Here is a 24,153-nt window from a genome sequence, read left to right on the forward strand (position 1 = left end):
TATATATGCATACGTAACTTCATAGGCCGTTTCTTCGGTACCGTAGACTGACATTCAAAGTACTATAACAGTATCTAGATACACACTAAAATGTACAGTGAGGCGTCTTTTATAAAGGGTTTATCGGATTTACACATATTATAATAGTTGTATAAATATAAAAATACCATTACAAATTAGCAGTCTAGTTAGGCCTGATCCAGTTTGAAGCCATATGCATTTCGGACAATAAATAAATCTGAATCTGAATAAAAACAATGGACTAAACTGTTTAATATCATGTACGGAATTACATTACGTAGGTAGACATAAATTGTTTGTTTCACCGGTGCACTTCCATCTCAATAAATACACATATCCGACATTTTGACATTGTCAATCAAAACCATCGGGACGGAGAGTTTATCATGCACTAGAAACTTAGTCACAAATATTGTCACTGATGAAATAACGAGCTATGTAACTGCGCATGTCTTTTGAATTAAGGGTACGTACTAATACTTCAAAAAAAACAACGATGCTTTTCGTTTTTGCACTGTCAATTCAGAATAAAGAACTATAAAAAATATAAACATATATGAAAGTAAATAATTTAGTGAAACCTGGGTCAGTCGTCAATATTTGTCAACTAAACACCGTATAACCTACATTAACCTCCTATGTTGTCAATACGTTTTTTTTTATTATATGAAATGAAGCTTGTTTTCAAATGTTTCATATGAGTAACAATAACAAACTGGAATTTTTAAATTAACACGCCTGGAAAACGTCATACCAGTAGTACCTGGATGTATCTCCGCTAATTATACAGCGATAATGGCTACCCACAATGCATCGCAGACTAACCTACTATCATAAAAAATCACAATATCATAAGATGGACATTGATATTTAAGTACAAATAATTATGAAATCGCTTGGAACAAACACTAACAAGTAAAAACGACTCTTCCTCATCAAACCCATTAAATGTTCTTAAGGTATACGATCATCTTATCTTCACAAATGACTTGATGCTGTGTTGTCATAGCAACGATTTTGCGGCAAGTATTCTACAAATCAAACAAACATAAGCACCCATTACATAATGTCAGAATAGCTTATCATATGTTACAAATACAAATAGACATGAACGATATATATCTGATATAAAACACTTAGTTTTGTTTCTCCATAAGTTACATGCGATATGCAAGAACTGATGTTTATTTGTTGGACGACACACTTGATTTGAGATCAGTTTTACCTGCACCATGAGGAAGATATTTTTTTGCAGACGTTGAGGGCGAATCTGAAAAATAAATGAGACAAGGTTTAAGAATCTGGAGACTTGATAATTATATGTCAGTTGTCAGACAGTATAAATCGAAAGCGGGCAACCTCGGCGTAACATCTTACGCTCCCCTGCCATTCCAATGCCGGATTACGAACTATTATACACATGACTTTCCCGGGGATTAATCAATTCCAAATAAAGAATTCCCGAGTCAAAGAAATCAAATATCAAGTTTACAACCACATAATTATTGTAATTCAGTAAGATGTTTGGGTATTTGACAATTTTATTAGATTCCATTAAAATTCATGACGTTTATTATCACGGCAACCACTGTCACGGTCTTCGGGGAATAAAATATGTTTATTAGTTTCGTGACAGGTCAAGTCATGTGATATTGTGATAATGCTGAGCTGTGTGCGTTTTAATTGACGTCATTACATTAGGGAAAACATAACAGCTTTACCTGTAGTTTCAGAACCACGAAGGCAACACGATGAACAGAACGTGTCCCTCCACTGGTTTTGGACATCCTTCTTCAAAGCGCAGAAAAATATAAATATAAATAATCCTTGAAGAGTATTGGCAATCGCAAACAAATAATTGACGATTAAACCAGCCTCACTGATTGCCAGTATCGCCAAAGCCCAGGTGATACCAAGCAGTACAAATAAACTGACAGATCCACGAAGTTGTGCTGCTTTGCCATATCGATCTGATGTAGACATATTTTTAGAATTAAGGCTGCATATTTGATGAACAACAAGGATATATATCACTGTATTGAAGATGAGTACTAGACAGACTGGAGCCAAGAACGCAGCAAAGAAGGCGTATCTGGATAGCCAACATCTTAAAATAAAAATGAAATAAATATAATATAGTATAACATGATATACCCACTGAAAGGTCGCACGAGGGGCTGTAAATCACTCACTAAAAAAACTAAGCTAAACTATTTGCTCAAGGTGAACTACTTTTGTACAGTATTACGTACTGCATACCGCCCTCTATGGCTAAGTGTATGGTATGTAGTGAACTCTTGCTTGCTTGAGACAGAAGTGACAATTGTTCCTCGTACAAAGGCGTAATTCGTAGGATTACTTCTGGAGGAAGCCAATAGGGATAATACAACACTAAAAAGAAGTTTCTAACAGAAATTTCAAGTTACCTGTACAACTCATGTTTTCGCATACTACATTACATACATGTATTTAATTTACGTAATTTAAGTTGATGTTACTTACATGTTGTTATGGTAACCGTAGTTATCAATATCAATTACAAGAGTGATTGCAACGATAACCACCGGAGTACCTGTAATGATATGGATAGGTCATTCGTTATATGTACATTTATGCAGTGTAATCGGTCACAGTACATCTATTACGTAACCGATATAGGTGATATTATTGAGTGGAAAAATAATTAATCATTTATACGGACGAGACTCATATATGTATATCTTAAAAATCTTGACTACCTATCAAGTCATTTAAAAAGTGTGACTCACCCCATCCAATTAGACCCAACTTTATCATGAAGTGTCTGATATATGTCTTGAATATTTTCACCAATAATAGATACATATTGAATGCTTCTAGTGCCATCCATGTCATAACAGCCAATAAGAAATAGTGTAACAATACAGCCATGGTAGTACAAAGCTCGGGTATGATTGGTGCAAAATCCACAGAAAATGAAACGGCCAAAAATAATAATAGTGACATGAAAATTGCAAAACACAAATTCATAAGTATCTTGGTTGGGTTGTCTTTTCTCAGGCGCCTAAAGAAGAAATATGAAACTACCATAAAGGAATTGCTTTGGATGAATGTGCGATTCACATACGCAATAATACGAGAATAATACAATGCATTTTTGTAACATACAAACCTGAATGCGAGAAATGTGATCAGAGTCAGAAGCATACACAACAGAGATATACCACATCCGATGTAAGATACGATAGACAACGCCTTCTGGTGACCTTCATCAAATTCAGATGCGGTTCCATAAACATCCTATAAAATAAAGAGTTATTATTTTTTTATTAAAACAACTATCCATGTGTGCTATAACATTTTTAGGTGACTTTAATTAAAAAAATATAACCTGAATACTTACAACGGAGCATTTATTTAATATAGACGTTTGACATTTACCTGTGAAAACATTACACCCCATAAAAATAAACATTGGGAATGTTAGTGTCTAGTGCTTTCCAAGAGGGCGGTCTGTTTCAAATTTAGCACCGGGGGGGGGGGGGGGGGTAAAAATAAAGGAACTCGGATGTACAGCGTTTACAGCACTAAACAACTCAGCTACTCATCCAATTAACTGTACTGTACTATATATTTCTGTATCTTGAAATGGGTACCTATCTATCAGTCACTGCATTGAATTTATTTATACTATATACATACAATAGTTCCACTGTAGGAACAATAATTAGCGGAATTAAAAACTGTCACGATGCCTTGTTAATGGTGTACTTACCATAAGTAATGCGAAGTTAGTCAGGTGATCACATTCACAGGTGGTGACATTATTTGAACTTTGACCTGATACATTACATCCATCTGTAGACCACCCTCCAACATCATCTATCAAAGCAATGTAAACACCGTTGGTTGGGTGTGTGAAGAGAGCACTTAACCTCGACAAACAATATCATTATGCGAATTACAACAACCTTTGATTAAAAACATTGACATAAGTTTTGCTATAAATTTAGACGGTATATCATATACTTTACTTGTCATCAACACATACCTGTGTTGTCAATGTAATCTCAACTAATTGTAAAACTCACCATTGAGAGAATAGTCCCAATACACACATTGTGGATTGACAAGATTCTGAATAAAAACAAATATTACATTTTCAAATTACACATAGTATATCATGGTTAAATGGTTAGTAGTAGATTGGAAACTATTTTATTAGTGATAATTGCATATAATACTCAATAAAAACATTAAAGATTACAATAAACACGCGCAGTCATAAATTTCATAACAATTTTCATTGCTTTGGTATGTAAAAAAAATGCATTTTTTCACACTTTTTAAAAATCCAGATTATTATTATTATTAACGATATATTATAATTTCAGCCGATGTCACCAGCTTACAATTTCAGGGTGAAATCTCAACAATATGAAGGTAAGGAAAAATTGCCACTATCCACAAAAATACAACCATGTTTAAGACAATCACTTAAGATTGCCCGAGAGAACATTTTAATGCAAAATGAATAAATTCTGAGTATTTGCATTTATGGGCAGGCTTCCCCCTTAATAATTAGTCAAGATGAAATAACGTCAGGTTATTGCCAGTATGACGTCACATTAGTATTATTTCATCTATGAAGGTAAAAGACGTATGGAATTTCCTGAATATTTATCAGATGCAAATCAGCACTAAACCAAAGAGTATTCAATGTATGTTACTGGTAACTATCCTAAAACCGCCAATAATTTACTATATTTATTGGGTTTATTAATTATGTTTCACATGATAATACCCACTCCTCTTTGCCATGTTAGGTTGATTTTAATAGGCTCCCCTAAGTCACTGATGATTAGGTCTCCAATGCTTGCTCCAATGACTGCACTATTCAGTACTCCATATATGGTATCATTGTTGATGTCATAGTCAGATGTCACATTATTCAATGTCTGGTTGACATCGTCAGACAACGCTGCGCCTACAGTCTATAATAAAGTTGACAGGCGTAATTCTTTCACGTAGATGTTTTGAGAAAGTACACATTATTGAATGAGACAATAAAATGTTTGTATTTTATGAACACATTGTATACGGATATATTATGCAATCATTCTACCAATTCAAAAACACGAAAACAACGTTTGATTGTAGTGTATTCTGAAATTCTTATTTTGTTGAAGACAATTCGACCTGCACTACTGTCTTGCCTTACCTTGAAAAATATATTTGATTTATATGATATAAACTGTGCTCTAGACGATCCATCTTGAAATCTGTGTCCATCAAATAAAGACGATGGCAGCTGAATCGATGATTTGGTATTAAGCTCTGATGAACTATAGTCATTATCAAAGTTATTCTAGACGACAAAACGTAACGATATAAATTTACACATATACAATTATCATCGATATATTCATTATTGAATATTGTTAGTATGTAAGTCACTTCACATCACGTCATATTTAAAGTCACGCTACTTAAAGTCTCGTCACGCGATGTAAGGTCACGTGTTTGTACATTATTCCGCGTCACTGCAAGGTGTCGCGTCGTTTTCATGCCACATCCCTACATTTTACAGATCAGACCGTGTATATAACGTCATATAACACGACGCACAGTAAAGCCACGCCATTTCACGTCATGTAACTCCAATTTACACAATGCCACGTCACGTCACGTTTGTTATGGCATATCATTTCAAATCATTTTCACTATAAGTTACGCCATACACCATACATAGTGCGAGTAGAATATAGTTGAACTGATCTGATTATTATCTGATAAACTGAACAATATACCGGTATAGACACTGGTGTTTAGATTAACTATATATATCACAATGTTATCTACTGACCTGATTATTATCTGATAAACTGAACGATATACCGGTATAGACACTGGTGTTTAGATTAACTATATATATCACAATGTTATTTACTGACCTGATTATTATCTGATAAACTGAACGATATACCGGTATAGACACTGGTGTTTAGATTAACTATATATATCACAATGTTATCTACTGACCTGATTATTATCTGAAATACTGAACGATATACCGGTATAGACACTGGAGGTTAGACTAACTATATATATCACAATGTTATCTACTGACCTGATCAGTATCTGATACACTGAACGATATACCAGTATAGTCACTGGTGTTTAGATTAACTATATATATCACAATGTTATCTACTGACCTGATCATTATCTGATACACTGAACGATATACCGGTATATATAGTCACTGGTGTTTAGATTAACTATATATATATCACAATGTTATCTACTGACCTGATCATTATCTGATACACTGAACGATATACCGGTATAGACACTGGTGTTTAGATTAACTATATATATCACAATGTTATCTACTGACCTGATCGTTATCTGATACACTGAACGATATACCGGTATATATAGTCACTGGTGTTTAGATTAACTATATATATCACAATGTTATCTACTGACCTGATCATTATCTGATACACTGAACGATATACCGGTATATATAGTCACTGGTGTTTAGATTAACTATATATATCACAATGTTATCTACTGACCTGAGTATTATCTGATACACTGAACGATATACCAGTATAGACACTGGTGTTTAGATTAACTATATATATCACAATGTTATCTACTGACCTGATCATTATCTGATACACTGAACGATATACCGGTATATATAGTCACTGGTGTTTAGATTAACTATATATATCACAATGGTATCTACTGACCTGATTATTATCTGATACACTGAACGATATACCGGTATATGTAGTCACTGGTGTTTAGATTAACTATATATATCACAATGTTATCTACTGACCTGATCATTATCTGATACACTGAACGATATACCGGTATAGACACTGGTGTTTAGATTAACTATATATATCACAATGTTATCTACTGACCTGATCATTATCTGATACACTGAACGATATACCGGTATAGGCACTGGTGTTTAGATTAACTATAGATATCACAAAATTATCTGTTTCTACTTCCCGTGTTTCATTTTGTGTTTCCACAGCCATCGCTAATTGGTCGATTATTTTGATCAATCTGAAAGAGGTGTACTCGACAGATGATTATCACTAACACAATAGAATAGTTGCACAATAATAACCGAAAACGACAGCATATTGAAGCATGTCCTTCATCACATTGGGATAAAAAAGTTTTCAACGTATAAAATTACACAATGAACATTTGATGTTTTTTTTATTTCACATTTGTTGTTACAGTAGTTAACTTACCTTGATGCGGTTTGCCCATTCTTTTGACTTGCAACCAGCACATCCCGTTCAACGTTAAATAAATTATCAACGCTTTTAAGTACATTGTTGGCAACTTCAATACTTGTCGTGTTAGTGTAATTAGCGTTTAGTAAATTGTCAATAACATCTACCGTTAAATACACATCTACTGCAGCAAAGTACTCGGCGGCGGACGTTAGGTTGGATAATTTTTTGGCAATCCCAGGAGCATTTTCTGTCAAGATAGTAAGATTAAAGATAAGATTAAATACATAAATTATTTACAGCGAATCTGAGATGTAGCCCAAACTGAATATTTCAAATAATACACATAATTTTTTAAGTGTAGGAAAAAAATATTCCGCAAATAAATAACAAAAAACACATAACAGGTAAAAGTACTAATCGAGACACTGTGACTTACGTGCATTAGTTGTTGTTTTGGCTAGATTATCCAATTGATGTGTAGCAGGGGTTATGGTAACACCGGTACATAGACTAGTATCTGGTTGTTCCCATATTCCATCACTATCGCTAGAAAAAATATGACTAGATGCAAATAATGGTCCCGAGTTATGTAATACCGATATTGTATTTTGCGCTATTTATATTAATAGCTCTGCGTAGGTAAAAACTACTGCTAAAAGGTTCCAAGATATTATGCCAACAGAAACTGATTGATTATTTAATTTATTGGCATTATATGTCCACAATGCAATTATGTAATTGTACGTCCTGTCGTGTGCACAGCCATCCAAACAAACTGGTTATACAGGTAGTCATAATTAAATAGACATGGACTCCGTCAGACAAGTGACATTGAAGTCTTCCAATAACTTTACACAAGAAACACAACTGAAACACTACGTTGATTACAATGTGTGATTTTCAATTTACATGATGGTTATCTACTGGTATGAGGGAGGTAAAAATGTAGATACACGCGTACATGGCCTAATAAACAACTCGTACATTATGTTGTCATCGAAAATGTTCACAGCACAACACAGCACAATCAATGTAATATTCTCACCATTTTCTTGTGACCATTAACCCAGTCCTGGGCGATACGAATGGACATTTCACTTCAGCCTCTTCGCCAGCTGGTGTAGGCCTCCACTGAATATCAACATTGTCATAACAAGTTATACTGTGAGGACACATATTCCATTGTATAAATTCTGATGGTAGAAATGCATTACAGTGTGATGATCCACATACATAGGTACAGTTCCTTGGTAAAAACAGATCATCACTACTCTTGCAATCATCACATTGTGTTGTAGGCATATCTGTACATCCTTTACTAACGCTGTACTGATTACCAATCCAACTGATGCGAGTGAAGCATCTTTTTCCCTGTTTAAAATTAAAAAGTAAAACACACAACAAGTTACAACCACAATCGTAGGGTATATGCTGAGGTTACTAGTAGTAAACTACTAACGGGGACCATAGTGGTCTTTAAATTAGGTTTCGAAATGAGCGAGGGGTCCTTTTCTACATGTTCTATTGTTCAGGGATTTTTTTGTGACATTTTTAGAAATGATATGTGACAATGACAACTCTTTTTACCACGATTTCTACTGCAAAATATGTTTAAACAACTTCAAATGATAGGTTTCCTGCCAATTTCTTTCAATGGGTGGTGATTTCCACCAAATGACGGGGTCTCGATTACCCGTAAATAAATAATATAAATGAGTTTCCCAGGAATTATTCTGGTTCGAATTATTGCAACGATGATCTGTGTTATGATCAATATAATGTTTGTTTTACCTCGATGATATAGCATAATTATGTTTTAGGCAGACAGTTTACTCTGAAATTATGAACGATTGAACGTGGTTTAGTCTTACAAGTGTCTATACAGCAAGCATAGTTCAAGACAAACATTGTAGAACAATGATTTTATGATTTTCTTTTTTTAAATAGCAGTCAAATTCTAAATTTCCTCTTCTGAGGAATGCATTACAATATTATGATATTATCATATCAACAATAACGTTTTCATTTCATATCACCGACAAAAAAAATATTGAAAATATGAACAAATGTTCTCACCATGTAAACCAATATAAAGCTTGACAATTTTGCCAGGATGTTTCATGGCATTGCTTTTTTATGTTTGGTAACCAGGTGGCATGAACATAACTTACATTTCAACAACTACACAACTGCAGATATGTCATGGCATTTTGCAAAGTTTGTATTTGTCGCTTTTACAAAAAGAAAATACCAAAACACTATGGAATTCTTTGTTACGGAAGATTAATAATTCGGTTGAATTAAGGTTATACTCCGAGTTGTTTCAATCAGTGTATTTTTGTAAGCATGTTTATCTTAACAGATGAATTCTTACACTTCCTAGATTATCTTGTTTATAAGAGCAACGCTGAGTTGCCACATCGATAGGCAACCTATGTAAAAATGTTTAATATGTTATACACTCGACACCATGTTAATAGCTTATATGAATTATCTAGCTATATAGCAAACTATCAGAATAAAGATGAGACCGGGAATATCAAGAGATCAGATCCTACGCCTGGTATCCGTTCAGTGTAGTTAGCTTCAATATGCCAGATACTAAAGGTCACATTATGAAATCAGACGACAGAGCGCGACATGACGTAACATGGACAAACATAACATTATATAGCATAACACAACTTAACAAAAATACGCAGACAAATTGTTCTATACCATTGCACAATCTTCGGTATTGATAGAGCATTCTCCAAATTTATGTTGATTTTTGCACGTGTAACACATTTTCGAAGGACCTATTAATGAAAAATATGCAAATATATGAGATGAAATCACCGACAAAATGTTCTGTTCCTGATGCTTTTACAATGTTTTGTAATTATTTTTAGTTTATTTTGAAATTCCGTTATTCGACAATTATCACATTATTTTGGCCTTTTTGGCAATGATTCGGTGAATAATTATTGTCACATTAATTTGCTTATTTCGCTATAATTGTCACATTATTTAATCATTATTTCACATTTTCTCGAGCACTATTATTTGAATATTTTTCTATTACTTTGCCATTTGGTAAGTGTTTCATCATGATTATTTGATTAGATCATCATGATTGTGTGTGATTTTCAGCTCGGAATAGAACACTTCTTATAAATCGTGTTATCGGAACGAGACTTTTTTCAAAGCCAAAACAATCGTTTTTTTTTTACAAATTTCATACCAAAACGTCGGACATAAAAGTAATTCTTATAAATAAGATATCCCGCGTGCAAACCACGAATAAAAACTCATGCAAATATCGTGGTCATGGTTTAGTCTAAAAAGTTATTGTATTTTTCATCGTTAAATGACCTATAATGAGGTTTTGATTTGGAACTTGGAATCATGTCCATCGAGGGAAGGGTGAAAGGGGTGTAACTCTTGTTACATGAATGGCTACTTACATGAGTGATGTTTTGTTATTTGTATAGCTTGAACGACGATTTTTGACTTTTGTATATATAATGTTCGTAATGTATGTTGACACTTACAATTTGCTAAATTGTAAGTTGCTATGTAAGTACCACACACTGCGCACCAATACCATATACAACTGGGATTTCATCATATGTCATCGAGCATACTTCGTAGTAGTATAAAATCATAGTATGAAAAGGCATCACAAACAAAAAAGTGATATTAGCATTCCTAATTTTCCCATTGCATAAGCATAACTCACTCATAATAAAGTACTATTATACACTCACCATTGCAAGTAAAATCTTTAATCTCGAAGTTCTGTATCGGCATGGCATTGTTTTTGTTTCCATTATCATTCCTATTTTGGTTTCCGTTTACATTTCCGTTACCATTTCTATTTTCGTTTCCGTTTTCTTTTCCATTTCCATTGTTATCTATATTTTCGTTTTCGTTTTCATTCTCGTTTCCATTTCCGTTTTCGTTTTCATTTTCGTTACCATGTCCGTTATCGTTTTCATTCACGTTTCCATCTCCGTTTTCCTTTTCATTCCCGTTTCCATGTTCGTCTATATTTCCGTTTCCATTTCCATTCTCGTTCCCGTTTCCATGTTCGTCTATATTTCCGTTTCCATTTCCATTCTCGTTCCCGTTTCTTTGTTTCATACATTCAGCGCCAGTTATATTCAATTTCTCAAAATACGCAATTCGAGTTGTGAGTGCCAAGTACAACCATCTAAGCTCACAGTCGCACGTCAGTGGGTTACCGGCTAAGAGTCTGCAATAACAATAAAACAAGTCTACGTCTACATACAGACGGATATATCTTGTCCGACAAAACAAGTATAGCACTAGTTGCATGTCCATATCTGCAACAGTACTTACTACATTACAGTTATTCGTGTTATTGAGATCACATGAATATATATAGTCATCTAGTGCATTATGCCTTCGTTATGACTATATATGATCATCTGACATGTTAATTACACCTTCTATCCGATATTTTCAATGTATCACCGAGAGCATATTGCACAGACTTCAACAGCCATCAGATTACACGGCCATACATGTACTTGTATGTTAGCCATATCATATAGAAAGACTTCACCGGCTGCACTCAGTTATGCACTTTATTGAGATCGCATGAACTCAATTATACAAAGTGGGTAATTAATATGCAAGAATCTCAACCCAGAAGTAGTCAGATCTGTGGATTATTGAAATTTGATGATTACTACCATAAAATATTTTGGACCAAGTATAAATTAATTTATGCAAGTAATAGTAACTAGTAAGCACAACATATATTTAACCCTAAACTAAACAGGATAATATGTATTATCCCATAGTATTTATGCACCAAGTTTCATTGAAATCTTATGAGTGGTTGAAAGATTGGTGGAAAAGTTAAAAAATGGCTAATTAATACGCATTTCAGGTTTTAATATGCACAGATTGGGACCAGAAAATAACCAGGACTACGCATCCAAGGCCATCTATATATCAAGTTTATTTAATCACACAGGGACGACATACTTGTGTAATTTGATTTGGGGCGACATACAATTTTAATTTGATTTCATTTCTGATTGTTCATTCATTTTCTTAATTATTCTATTCATATGTTTACGTTCACCACCACTTCGTCAGCTTTAAATTTGTTGATAAATCTGAACAATTTATTGCAACACCAATATCGCCGATAAAAAGTGTAGCATGTTGCACAACTTATTGCCCATTATCGGTAACTAAATTACCAAAAAATAGCATAAATGTTTTTTACGCAATCTCAGAAACACTATCAGCATTGATTGTAGCATGCATATACAAGTTCATAAATTTCCGAGAAAAAGATTTATGATTCTCACATGGCCTCCATCTAGGATTAAAAAAAATCTAAAGTACTCCATCGCACACACCTCTGGTATATCTCCGCAATCTGACGCTGTCGTTTCAGTTTTGACATATGTACTAACAAAAGTAATCTGAAATATGGCGTGTAAGTATCAAATACATTAAGCACTTGTCATATTGTAAGACTTACAGCTTTAATTCTATATTTATACTTACAGCTCCGTTAGATTTTTCAGCCGAAAAATATCAGTAAAGTTTATCCCTGTTATATTATTATTTACCAAATCTCTGAAAAAAACAAACAAACAAACAATAAGTAAAATAAATTTAACATTGTTTGTCTTTACTGAACTGGAAATACTTAATTTAAATGTCATATTCGGGTATTTAGTGTGAATACCCGTCTACCGCCCAACAGTTCGTTGATTGTACAAAATATGTTCAGCCAATCAAATGATGATTACAAATCGTGCGGTAGTATCGAAACTGACAATAGATGCATACACTGTTAATACGGTAAAGAACTATTCTTTTGATATAACGGAGTAGAATGGGAATATTTGTTATTCTTGCACCAGGAAGCAATTTCCGATGACCAGTTATCAATGTGGATATACTACCTAATTAAAGTGTTAAATAATCTAAAAGACTTACAATATGGTAGTATCAATAGGTATATTAGAAGGAAATTTCCTTAATTCTTGACCGCTACAATTCACGTGTAGTTCATATGGTTTTGATACATTACAAGTACACTTAGGTACATGTTGCTGTGTGGGAAATATTCCCTCAGCAATGCTACTGCGATGATGTGATTCATCTTGGTTGGTCGGTGTATTATGACAGATACCTTCAGTGATTGTAAATGTGTGTATAAATGATATAATAACAATTAGATGTAGACGAATCATTTCGATTTCTCTTCCCCTGTTTTCCGTAATGCAGCTGTGAACAAATTTAAGTAAATGGTTAACACTTTGATATGTATGCAGACCGTATTCTAAAATACATACAAAATTGTGCATCTGTTTTATTACATTGCATTTATATTTATGTATGTGTATTAAAAGTAAGGGGTATGTTAATCGAATGCTTTCATTTTCCTGATATACAGATAATAAATGACAGTGTGATAATAGGAAGGTAATGCTGATGATCTTTAGTATGACTACTGCAACAAAGTTAGACCTATATATATGGCTTACAAGCTTCTGTATTAATAACTGGCTTCCCAACCCAGTGAGCCCAATGATAAGGTCTAGCCACCACATTAAAACAGGATTGACCTCAGAAAGGTCACTTCAATAGAAGCATTTGGCCGTAGATTCTTGGTGTATGCCGTTCTTAGTTCAAAACAGATGGCATATGAAAGTCATTTTTTAGCTACTCACTCTTATTTGGGTGACCTAAAATTCCGAACATGAAGTATTGGGAACATAAACTGAATTGTGAAACCTAAGATTAGCTAGGACCACCCGGATAAAATCGATGTCAGTGATTTTCACAGTTCAGCACAGTCATTAGGAAAGAACGCTGTTGGACTTATAATTTAATTATTAACGCAGATATGAGATACCAAGAATCCTTAATTTTTTTTGAAAGACTCCCAATTAATGACTGACTGTAAACTTTCAACTGTCACAAAACAGTACACCATGACTAGTGCCTTCGAAAAGTCTCTGCTTGATCACAGTGCTGAAATAGTAGCTGATTTTTCCAAGGGAGTAAAAACATATATTGGCTTGTTAGTCCTCACAAACACCCCAGGGAATTTCCATTGGAATATAAAAAAAAAAAATTTATATTGATCAAAAGATTAACAACTTTGACTCTTCAATATATTGAAATCTCTGAAATAAATTTAATCTGTCAAATTGACCTGGATATATTTTCTCAAATTAATTCATAACTTGTATTAATAATGTTAAAAATATCACAATACAGACTAGACAAAAATGCAAAATTCAGATATTACTATACAGAACAGACAAATGCTAATTCCACTTTTACCACGGAAACAACAGAAATCATAAATGCTTAATTATTTCACAGAGAAAAAAAACGTCAAGTACTCAATCAAAAATTAAATCATTCGAAATATTAAATATATGCTGTAATTGTTTGTGTTATTCAAACTACAAAACCTTGTTGGTAGCAGACTACTAGTATGTTTTACAAATAAGGTATCATATTTCTAACACACAATATGTTACCTAGTTAATTTGCATATACCTAAACGCCAGACTACGTACTCTCGCTATGTAAAAAATCACAGTTAAATGTAGCATCTATGGTACCGACATTTGCATTATATAACACCATATTACGTATGTGCCTAGATTTTGACAGATGCTTGGCGTAAACAAATTAACCTTTGAAAAATATCACAAAAATACTTACAATAAAATGATAGAATGTGATAAATGTTCAGAGTATTAGTATGAGTTTAATTATCAATTTAGATATTAGTTTTTACATTGTAAGTAAATGAACAAACTATTGACAAATGTAATGTGGATATTTTTATTGAGCGGCAATGATCAGTCACAATGTTCACATATCATGATTTATAGCTAACCATGGTTTATGCCATGTAACAGAGATGTTTTGATCATACAATCATTGTTGAAAAAGTCTACTTTATTTACAAGCGTCATTCAATGAAAATGGACGAAGCTCAACATAGAACATTCACTATTCTCCAACCTTAATTAATTACAGTATGTTATGATTTGTGTTATTTCCATGGTTTTTGTAGTCGCTTGTTCATGTAATGTGGGTAAAAATACTCAACAATGGTCCCACCGGGGAATCGTGATATACGAGCTTACTTCCAAGGCTTGCTTACAGATTTAATAATAGTCAGCGTGTCAACAGGTCAGGTATTTTATGGTATCACCCTGAATACCATTACGTGTTAGGTTGAAACGACTATGCCATATGCCCACAATAACAGCACGCCATGAGGAAGTAACAAATGATAAATACACTGCTTCCTCAATATGGGATCTACCTTGATATTCAACACAGCTCTGAACAACAACCAATTAAAAAATATTCATGTTGCGAATAGTTTCGGCAACATAATCGCAACAAATAAAATAGGTACAAAATGAAGTGCTATGTCTGTCTGTTGACATATCAAAATAGCGTTGTTTGAAAAAGGACATACTTACATAGCTTGGCTAGAAAATACGGCAGTCAACGAGTAATAGTTTAGTTGTATTCACTCATTCGGATTTTGTGTAGTTTTGTGTATCCGTTTAAGGTCCAGCGTGGCTACAAAAGATATACGACAGGTTAGACTGCGTTTACCAGTCCAATTGTATCCCCATGTCATCTCATTTAAATTGCAAATATATTCAACCCCACCGATTCCTTTCACTGCCTCGATTTCACCACTATTGTATTAACGTGTGTACTCATAGCGTGGGTAACGGAACGGATGATCTAACCCACATAGGTGATCGGTGAGAAATAAGTCTGTGATACATGGAATAACTCGGTCAGTAGTACACATATGTCGGTTATTGAGACTCGCCCATAGATGTTAGATACGTGTCCACGTGATGTAACGCTGAATCTTAACATGTATAACAGATATTTAAACAAATTCAATCCAAATTATGGAGATTCATAAATGACCTCACTGTAAATGGTCGATTTGAAGATAACATAAATACACACGGGTGCAAGTCCAATGCAAATAATATCGCTGCACCTACACATTACAATAAAACGACAATAGCTGTTTTGAAAATGTGTTCATTTAAACGTAACCGCATAAAGATAAGGGGTGAGATCACCACCAAAATAGAATTATTTCAATATCTTTCAATTATTTCACCATTAATTCAATATCTTTCAATTATTTAATTAAGCCCTATCAATCACGTGTTACATTGAAAAACAATGGCTGACGGTGTGGACAAGAGTGAAATAGTGGGAGTGATGGAAGCATATTGTGATGCTGTGAATGCACCGTTGTTGATATCTCGATTGAATGTTTGGACCACGATCACAATCACGGTCACGATGACCAGCGACACTGTCATCTACGCTCGATGTGTTGGTATTAGTTTCTGGGTGACTTGACGTGGCAGGAACAAGAAGGGATGACGATCTCATTGGTTCAACTAATCTTGAGGCTGCGTCCTGGGGCTGTTTCCACGGCTTCGCGACAGGCTTCCACTACGCGCGTAACTTCAACCATGTGTAATCATTGTGTCAACACAGGTGGCGCTATTCGCTTGATTAGCGGCGATCTGCGTTCAAATGCACAGGGAGCCCAGGAACTATGATCAACTTGTACGCAGTCCCTAAGAGCGGGCGCGGGGGGGGGGGTATCAGCTGGTATCTAGTGTAAGAAATAAACAAGGGATGAAGGCTCCAGCAAGCACATATTTTTTTGAACTGTAAAAGCAGACGAACAGAATGAAAAATAAAATTTATAAAAAATACCAAGTTGAAGAATATTAGTTGCTCATTCAAATTTCGCCAAAGCCTTTCCTATATGTTATCTAAATCTGCAGAATAAATCAAGAAAACTACATAAATTTACTCCAATTATGAATAATTAACGGTTGACCCGAACGCACGGCACAGTTGGAGGCGTGGCCTGTTCAGAACCAATCACAAGATTCGTTACGTAACCAGTATTATAATTGGTTGTTTATGTAACTAAACTTACCACGCTGGGAAATCTAGTAGAGTAATTTTGTCGTAGATTTCAGTGCACAACAGGTAAAGTAAAAATTGTGGTTCTCGCAAAACACGAGATTCTCGCAATACACGAACCGCACTAATAATAGATTACTGCCACTGGTGGCGCTCTAACCACAGGATACTCTGGTAGCTTACAGAGACCCGTTCGTGACTGGGATGTGAACGAGCAAACTATTCTTTGACACAACTTGTTGGCAACCGTGAAACGTTTAAATACTTCCTCCACCATCAGTTTACTTTTCGAAAATTGCGAGTCAACAGCTTTAGGGAAAAAAATCACTTTTTTGTCGAAATCAGATCGCATTTTAACATCGCGGTAATTGACTTCCGCATTGCATTGAAAAAAATCGGAATAATCGGAAAACTTCGTCTGTACGACACAGCATTTTGATTGGTTAACGAAAGACATGACCTGTTAGTTCAAAGGAAGTTGTTCAGGTCAAATCATGTTGAAAAACACCATGGCGGAAATTGCTTTGTATCGAGAGTTTGCGAGCAATCAAAAACATTCGACAACGAAGATAATGATAAATATCTTGCCTTCGACAGTTTTCCCACAGACCCTATCCATTTTTGCACCGTAAATTCAGACTGTATGTAAACCGTATTGTAATAAAATGTGTATTTTTATGAACATATTTGTTTCTTCATTGTAAAAAGTAACATACAATTTCTCCGAGACCGGCGCTGTGAACGAAAAAATAATTTTGATGATTTTTCAAGGTTGGGAAGAGGTTACAATTTTAAACCCACCAAAAAATTATCTTTTCTGAGGTAGTCCTCGAGTATAAGGCCACCCCCCCCCAATTTTCCAGATTTTACATGTTAATTACCAATAATATTATTACAAGATAAATGATTTACTTCATTGTACACATACAACAATGCATATTGCCACTGGGATCAGTGACCTTTGAATGTGTATCACCAATGATCAGTCAAATAGAAACATCAGTCAAAACATGTTATCAGATTTTCTCAATTTTCGCATGATATTTTTTACACAGGTCAACTAAGGGAAAATTTTATATTGATGAATTAGGCGACTGAGTTTGATAAAGTTTGGAATAGAATTAGTAAAGTTATTGTGCACACATTAACAATTATTAACAACGACACACATTTTCCCCTTAATATATCTTTCCATCTTTAATGATATGGGCAAGGTAATAATAGCAATACGACTGCTGTTATTAAATTTACATTTGTGTGTTTCTGGTAATAAGACAACTTACGATCAAAGTTTGTCACAGCATGTGTGAGATTAGTGAGCGACATTTGTTTATCAGACAATTGCATGCTGGTTGGCAAAAATGTAAACAAGTGATGTCAAAGTGTGACAACCTACAATGTATTCGCACATGAATGTGTGTAAAAATACAAAAAAATCAGTAATTTTGAGGGGGGTGGTCGCTGCAGCAATGAACAACTGCCTCTCTACTTATTAAACAAATTGTTAAATTACCGGTATATTCAAAGATCAAGTTAATGCAAAATAACTTGCAAATATGTTGGCAAGCACAATAAAATAGTGAATCACAGACTAACAGCACACTTATCAATGAAATGTTTCTGTCAAGTCTAGAATACAAGAAAGCTTAGAAAGAACTGTGTGCTGAGAGTATTGGAAACACATTAAAAATTACTTGTACTGATATGGATGAAAAAGCTGAAATCTAATTATGCAAATCAGGTAATAAAATAATGAATTATTATGCTAATTAAGGAATTAATTTGAACAGATTTTAACACAAAACGAACAAGGTTTCTACATTTCATTGAAATGCGATGAATATTATTTGAGTTATCAGTGGAAAAGCTGAAAATTAACTAATTATGCAAATTAGGTGATATTTACTGATATTACTAAAAAACTATCAGGTCTGTGCAGTGTCCTATGACATGTATCTAACAAGTTTCATTGAAATGCGATGATTAATACTTGAGATATAAGTGGAAAAGCCGAAAATCCACTAATCATTATGCAAATCTACAACAAAATATAGAATCATACAAAAATATTAAAGCGGCAATATCTGTAACTATCAACCTTTTTTTACTGATTTGTATTATTAATAAGGCCAGATTTTGTTATTTCTTCTTTCTCGAGTTTTTATAAGTAAATTTTTTTGAGGAGGGCGGAAAAAATAATAAAATTATTTTTTTTCCATTAGATTTGTGTGATTCTCAAAGAACTATAAGTGAGATCATTGATCGAAGAGAAGAAATGAAATAAAATTTTATTTCATGTATAACCTGGTTGGCAATGTCGCCAATTGTGGCACAAATTTCAGCATTAATGAGGGATTTCTTGGTTTTTGACGACAGAGTTTCACGGCGTGTCATCACAAACCACGTCGCCGCCATGTTCGCCTAGTAGTCTCAAGCAGCACGCAAAGAGGTCAATGCCCGAGATTCACTGTCAACCAACGCGCATAAACTATAGATCTGCGCAAGACTTCGGTACTTTGATCATGATACTCCCATGAAAATGCAACTTGGATTTGTTAGGTGGTGGGCGGAAAAAAAAATAATATAATTCTATTAGCAATTTTTTGCACTCACAAGTCGGCGGGCGCGAGAAATTATGCTGAAATACAATTTTATTTTTATTTCATTTTCGGCTCCTGTTCATTCGGTGGGTTCGCGAAACAAGGGATAATAAAAGTCTGGCCTAACACATCTCCTGTGTCATTGGTGCTAATTTGTAACGACCACTGTCAAAATGGGGACACTGAAAGCATAGTCTATATGCTATATACATGTACCAATATTCTATGTTAAATCACTTGCAAATGAAAAAAGATTGCTGTCGTGGGGTTGTGTCCAGATTCCCAGAGGGCATCCTCTATTGAAATCCAGTTTTGTCAAGTAAACTTCAAGGACTATGGTACAAGAAGACAACCAAAATATGTCGTAATCTTGAGAGGCAAAGTCTGCCTCTGACAGCCTCTTATTGATGATGATGATACAGTGTGTGTCACAAGTCATTATTTTCTACAGTTTTCATCACATGGCCAAAATCGATGAAATGGTGACTGCTCGACCCTTAGTTTTAACATCATATTTCATATTGGCCTTGTGTAGGTAGTGTTACATTTGCCTATGCAATTTGTCTAAAACAATATTTCATTAAGATTTGTTCATTTTTAAAAAAAAATTGTTCAAAATCATAGTTATTGCCACTTTTTGAAACAATGGGAAGGTAACAAGACTAGATGGTAATAAACTGTACTGCGGTATCCAGTGGTAATATCGCCAGTAAAGTGCTTTTAGAATATTCATTTGCATATTTTTTATCTAATTTATAGCATACATGTTTTCCGAACGTTTCATTCAAATCCAAATCTGTTCGTTGACTTTCAAACTTCCGGGGTCGACACGTTTTGTGTTCTACAGTACAAACCACGCATAGTGAACGATGTTTTGCGCTGATAGAAGTAGGGTCATGCCTGTCATTCTGTGTATTGTGTATTTTCACCTAATAAAATTATAGAAATGTAGTATTCAACGTCTTTTTGACGTTAAATTTGTCATCTCTATTCAAACTTATGTTGTATATTTTTACACGTCACTGGAATACATCAACTCATCAAAATGTTTGGAATACTGGTTGGAGAATATACTAAACCTCAAAACATACCAGTAATGTTAGAAATACAACTCTTACCACCCTCCTTAGGCCGAAAATCTGAAATAGGAACTATTTGCTCATATAAACTGCTATTTTTCCGGGAAAATATATTTTTATCAAGCATTCTATTTTTCCTGCGTTGGTTCAGTTATTGTTTCATTTCCATTTATTTTTTCTGTCCACTTAAAATGCGACTTTTATTATTCCTTAATACTATGGTGAGATTATTTTTATTTCATGTTTTTTCAGCGACTAAACCGAGTAGAACTCTATCTAAATTATAATTATAATATAATTATACTTTTAAACTTTGAACCCAAATATTTCAACATATTTTGGACAACCTCTTACAAACTGATACTTGATAAAACACACTCGGAAAAACGTCGATCAGTTCTTCGGCTGAGTTGTGTGCATGAGCCGACTGTGTCGACCTTTTCCCATGATGAAATGCGCGAACCCAGAGAAAACGTTCCAAAGATGCGTGCGTTTTTTATTCGAGGTACTGAGCATTGAAATACGTATATGCGCGATGTTCCACGACGTGCCGTACAGCCAATCAGATTATGGTTGATAAGCCTCAGCAAACACGGCGATGTCACGGCGATGGTTCTGATTGGTCAACGACAGTTTTTAAAATCTATGAATATTTTATGTTTATAAACCGTAAATTTTGTAAACCGTTTTATGAAAGCAATGTAGTGTAAGGGAAATCACAGACAATTTTCAAATTCATTATTGTTTTCCACGTGTATAACAATGACGTTCCCATATATGTAAATGATATAAGAAGTTACTTTCAATGCCTGTTTGACAGTCTAATAATAGCTACAAAGGTCAGTAGGTCAGGTTGTTTTATTGTGGCACCTTGAATGCCATTACAACTTAGACTGGAATGTCTGTGTCATACACCCACAACAACAACATGACAGCAAACCACGAGGAAGTAAAACGAAATAAATTCACTGCGTCATTGAAACGTTATTTTAGTACAACAAAGCTCCAACAATTATCCCCGATTGACTTAGATCAATAATTGAGCGACACAATTGGATAAATAAAAAGATGCCTAACGACCCTGAGACATTGGTATATCAATTCCCCGGTCAATTCATATTTATTAGGAAAGCATATATGGCTTAATAGAATGAAATGAATACTTACACATCCAGACAAGAAAATGTAACGATCAACAAGAAATATGATAGTTGTATTCACTCACTTGAGTAGATTACGCGACTGTTTGCGGTCCGCATATACACAGCTATGGGACTATGAGGTAAAGCGTGAAACAGTTCGAGGTCTATATCCTTCATGACGTCATCTCATTTGAATTAGAACAGGGTAGAACCCAACCCCCTTTCAATCACCTTATTGTTTGCCACATAAACAACGTCGACAACGCAACAGCCACTTTTGCGTTTGTGTAGTGGTAACGCAAGTGTAGAAACAAGGTAGAATATAATGAATACGTAACTTAAGAGGCTGTTTATTTGGTAATTTAAGTAGACTGACAATCAAGACACCACGAAAATATTTATAAGGCTACACACTAATGTATACAGCAAAACGTTCTTTATAAAAGGTTTATCAGATTTACACATCTGAATTTAAAATTGAAGGGAAACGCTATGGATGTAATAATGACAAGCCATTCTTAAATATACATTTCAACTCAATCCGACTTAATGTAGCGAGTTATATTATATCCGCACTGACAGGAGTGTCTTGTGACGAGCTCTCAAATGAACGACTGAGTAGACTTTCATATTTTATAGAATCTAAAAGTATATTTAATTATTCTATGACAATTTCAGAGCTCTTTAATAAAAGAAATTTGCTTTAAATATTGGTCAAAATTAACAACCCACATTGTTGCGATGATTGCACTTTTCCATGTATTTTATATAATTAATAAATCACACAGTCAGGTATTAAAATAATTCTTCTATGAAAATACTTAGTGTGAATTTTACTTCCTGTAAACATCTACTACATCCTAAACTGAGTTAATGTTTTTTTCACGGACATTTCATAACGTCATATTATTTATTTATTTATTTATTTATTTATTTATTTATTTATTTATTTATTTATTTATTTATTTATTTATTTATTTATTTATTTATTTATTGTTTTATTGTTGTATTTATTGTATTTATTTATTTATTTGTTTATTTATTTATTGTTTTATTGTTGTATTGTTGTATTTACATTATTTTCAGGGTATATTGTATGTGCTGAAATAAAGCTATGCAGTGACATCACATATCATTGGATATGAATAAATAAATAAATGAATGAATGAATGAATGAATGAATGAATGAAACAATACGTAGAAATTATAATAAGTTATGTAAACATATTAATGATAAAAATACAAATTATCAGTCTAGTTAGACCTAATTCAGTTTGAAACCATATACATTTCTGACAATAAATAAATCGAGACAATTTTATTCAGTATAAATATACAGATTGCATATATACATTTAAAGGAAATAATCATAGGCAATAAAACAAAATTGAGAATTAAATAATATGGTCTCAGGTGCTATAAAGATTTCTTACCAGATACTGGTACTTTAATATGCAAATGAATAGTCTCGCAGATGCCTATCATTTTATCGCGGCCAGTCGTGAAAAAGGTCAGGGGTCGCCGGTTACTAGGATCACCCACAACTTACGCGAAGTTTGTTTTGACTGTACTATACGCGATCGCGACACTTTCCACAGAAGTTTTTAATATTAGGGCACAAACAAATCTTGACGTGAACAACCAACGCATCCAGGGTGTCATTTAGAATAAATTTGCAATGTTAATATAATTTATTTTGTGACTTCTGCATCAACTATGAATTATTCATATCAACTAGAATCTTGCAGACGAGTGAAATGGTTCGCATTTCCAATCAAACACCTTTGGCGTTCAAATGTTTTGGAAACGCAATTACATTAGGCCCGAGGACTGTCGACAGTCTATATGCATGCTCGAAGTATTTTGTTATTGGAAAACTTGTACAAATTTATTACTATGTAGTTTCGCATAGTTTAATACTGTTCATGTTTGATTTGTTTAAAGATTTATGATATACCTCAATATTGGTATTCATAAAACATTCAGTTAACAACTTTTTGTTCTTCACGTAGTCTAAGAGTGAACTCTCATCACATACACATGAAAGGTGAATTCGAATAAC

General features: G+C 34.0%; 1 protein-coding gene across 3 annotated transcripts; it reads right to left on the reverse strand.

Annotated features, from left to right (window-relative positions):
* Positions 1 to 253: 253 nt before the first annotated feature.
* On the reverse strand, positions 254 to 22,236 carry LOC144349689 (adhesion G protein-coupled receptor G6-like). 3 transcript variants are annotated; one of them, XM_078008208.2, is made up of 20 exons: positions 22,117 to 22,236; positions 15,770 to 15,872; positions 13,248 to 13,538; positions 12,810 to 12,881; positions 11,027 to 11,514; positions 9,996 to 10,075; positions 8,323 to 8,648; positions 7,714 to 7,823; positions 7,290 to 7,524; positions 6,945 to 7,095; positions 5,222 to 5,368; positions 4,809 to 4,994; positions 4,092 to 4,137; positions 3,776 to 3,882; positions 3,173 to 3,300; positions 2,790 to 3,064; positions 2,524 to 2,593; positions 1,743 to 2,128; positions 1,247 to 1,291; positions 254 to 1,052 (listed from the first exon to the last, which is right to left on the reverse strand). In XM_078008208.2, the coding sequence occupies exons 3-20, from the start codon at positions 13,502 to 13,504 to the stop codon at positions 1,000 to 1,002; spliced, it is 3,162 nt and encodes a 1,053-aa protein (XP_077864334.2). In that variant the 5' UTR covers positions 13,505 to 13,538; positions 15,770 to 15,872; positions 22,117 to 22,236; the 3' UTR covers positions 254 to 999. The 3 variants fall into 3 exon arrangements, with proteins under 3 accessions (XP_077864334.2, XP_085361783.1, XP_085361784.1); XM_085505657.1 differs by having other exon boundaries at positions 22,175 to 22,192; XM_085505658.1 differs by lacking the exon at positions 4,809 to 4,994.
* Between the last annotated feature and the right edge of the window lie 1,917 nt (positions 22,237 to 24,153).

Source organism: Saccoglossus kowalevskii, chromosome 11 (assembly GCF_978046115.1).
Source record: "Saccoglossus kowalevskii chromosome 11, keSacKowa6.1, whole genome shotgun sequence".
Lineage (NCBI taxonomy): Eukaryota > Metazoa > Hemichordata > Enteropneusta > Harrimaniidae > Saccoglossus > Saccoglossus kowalevskii.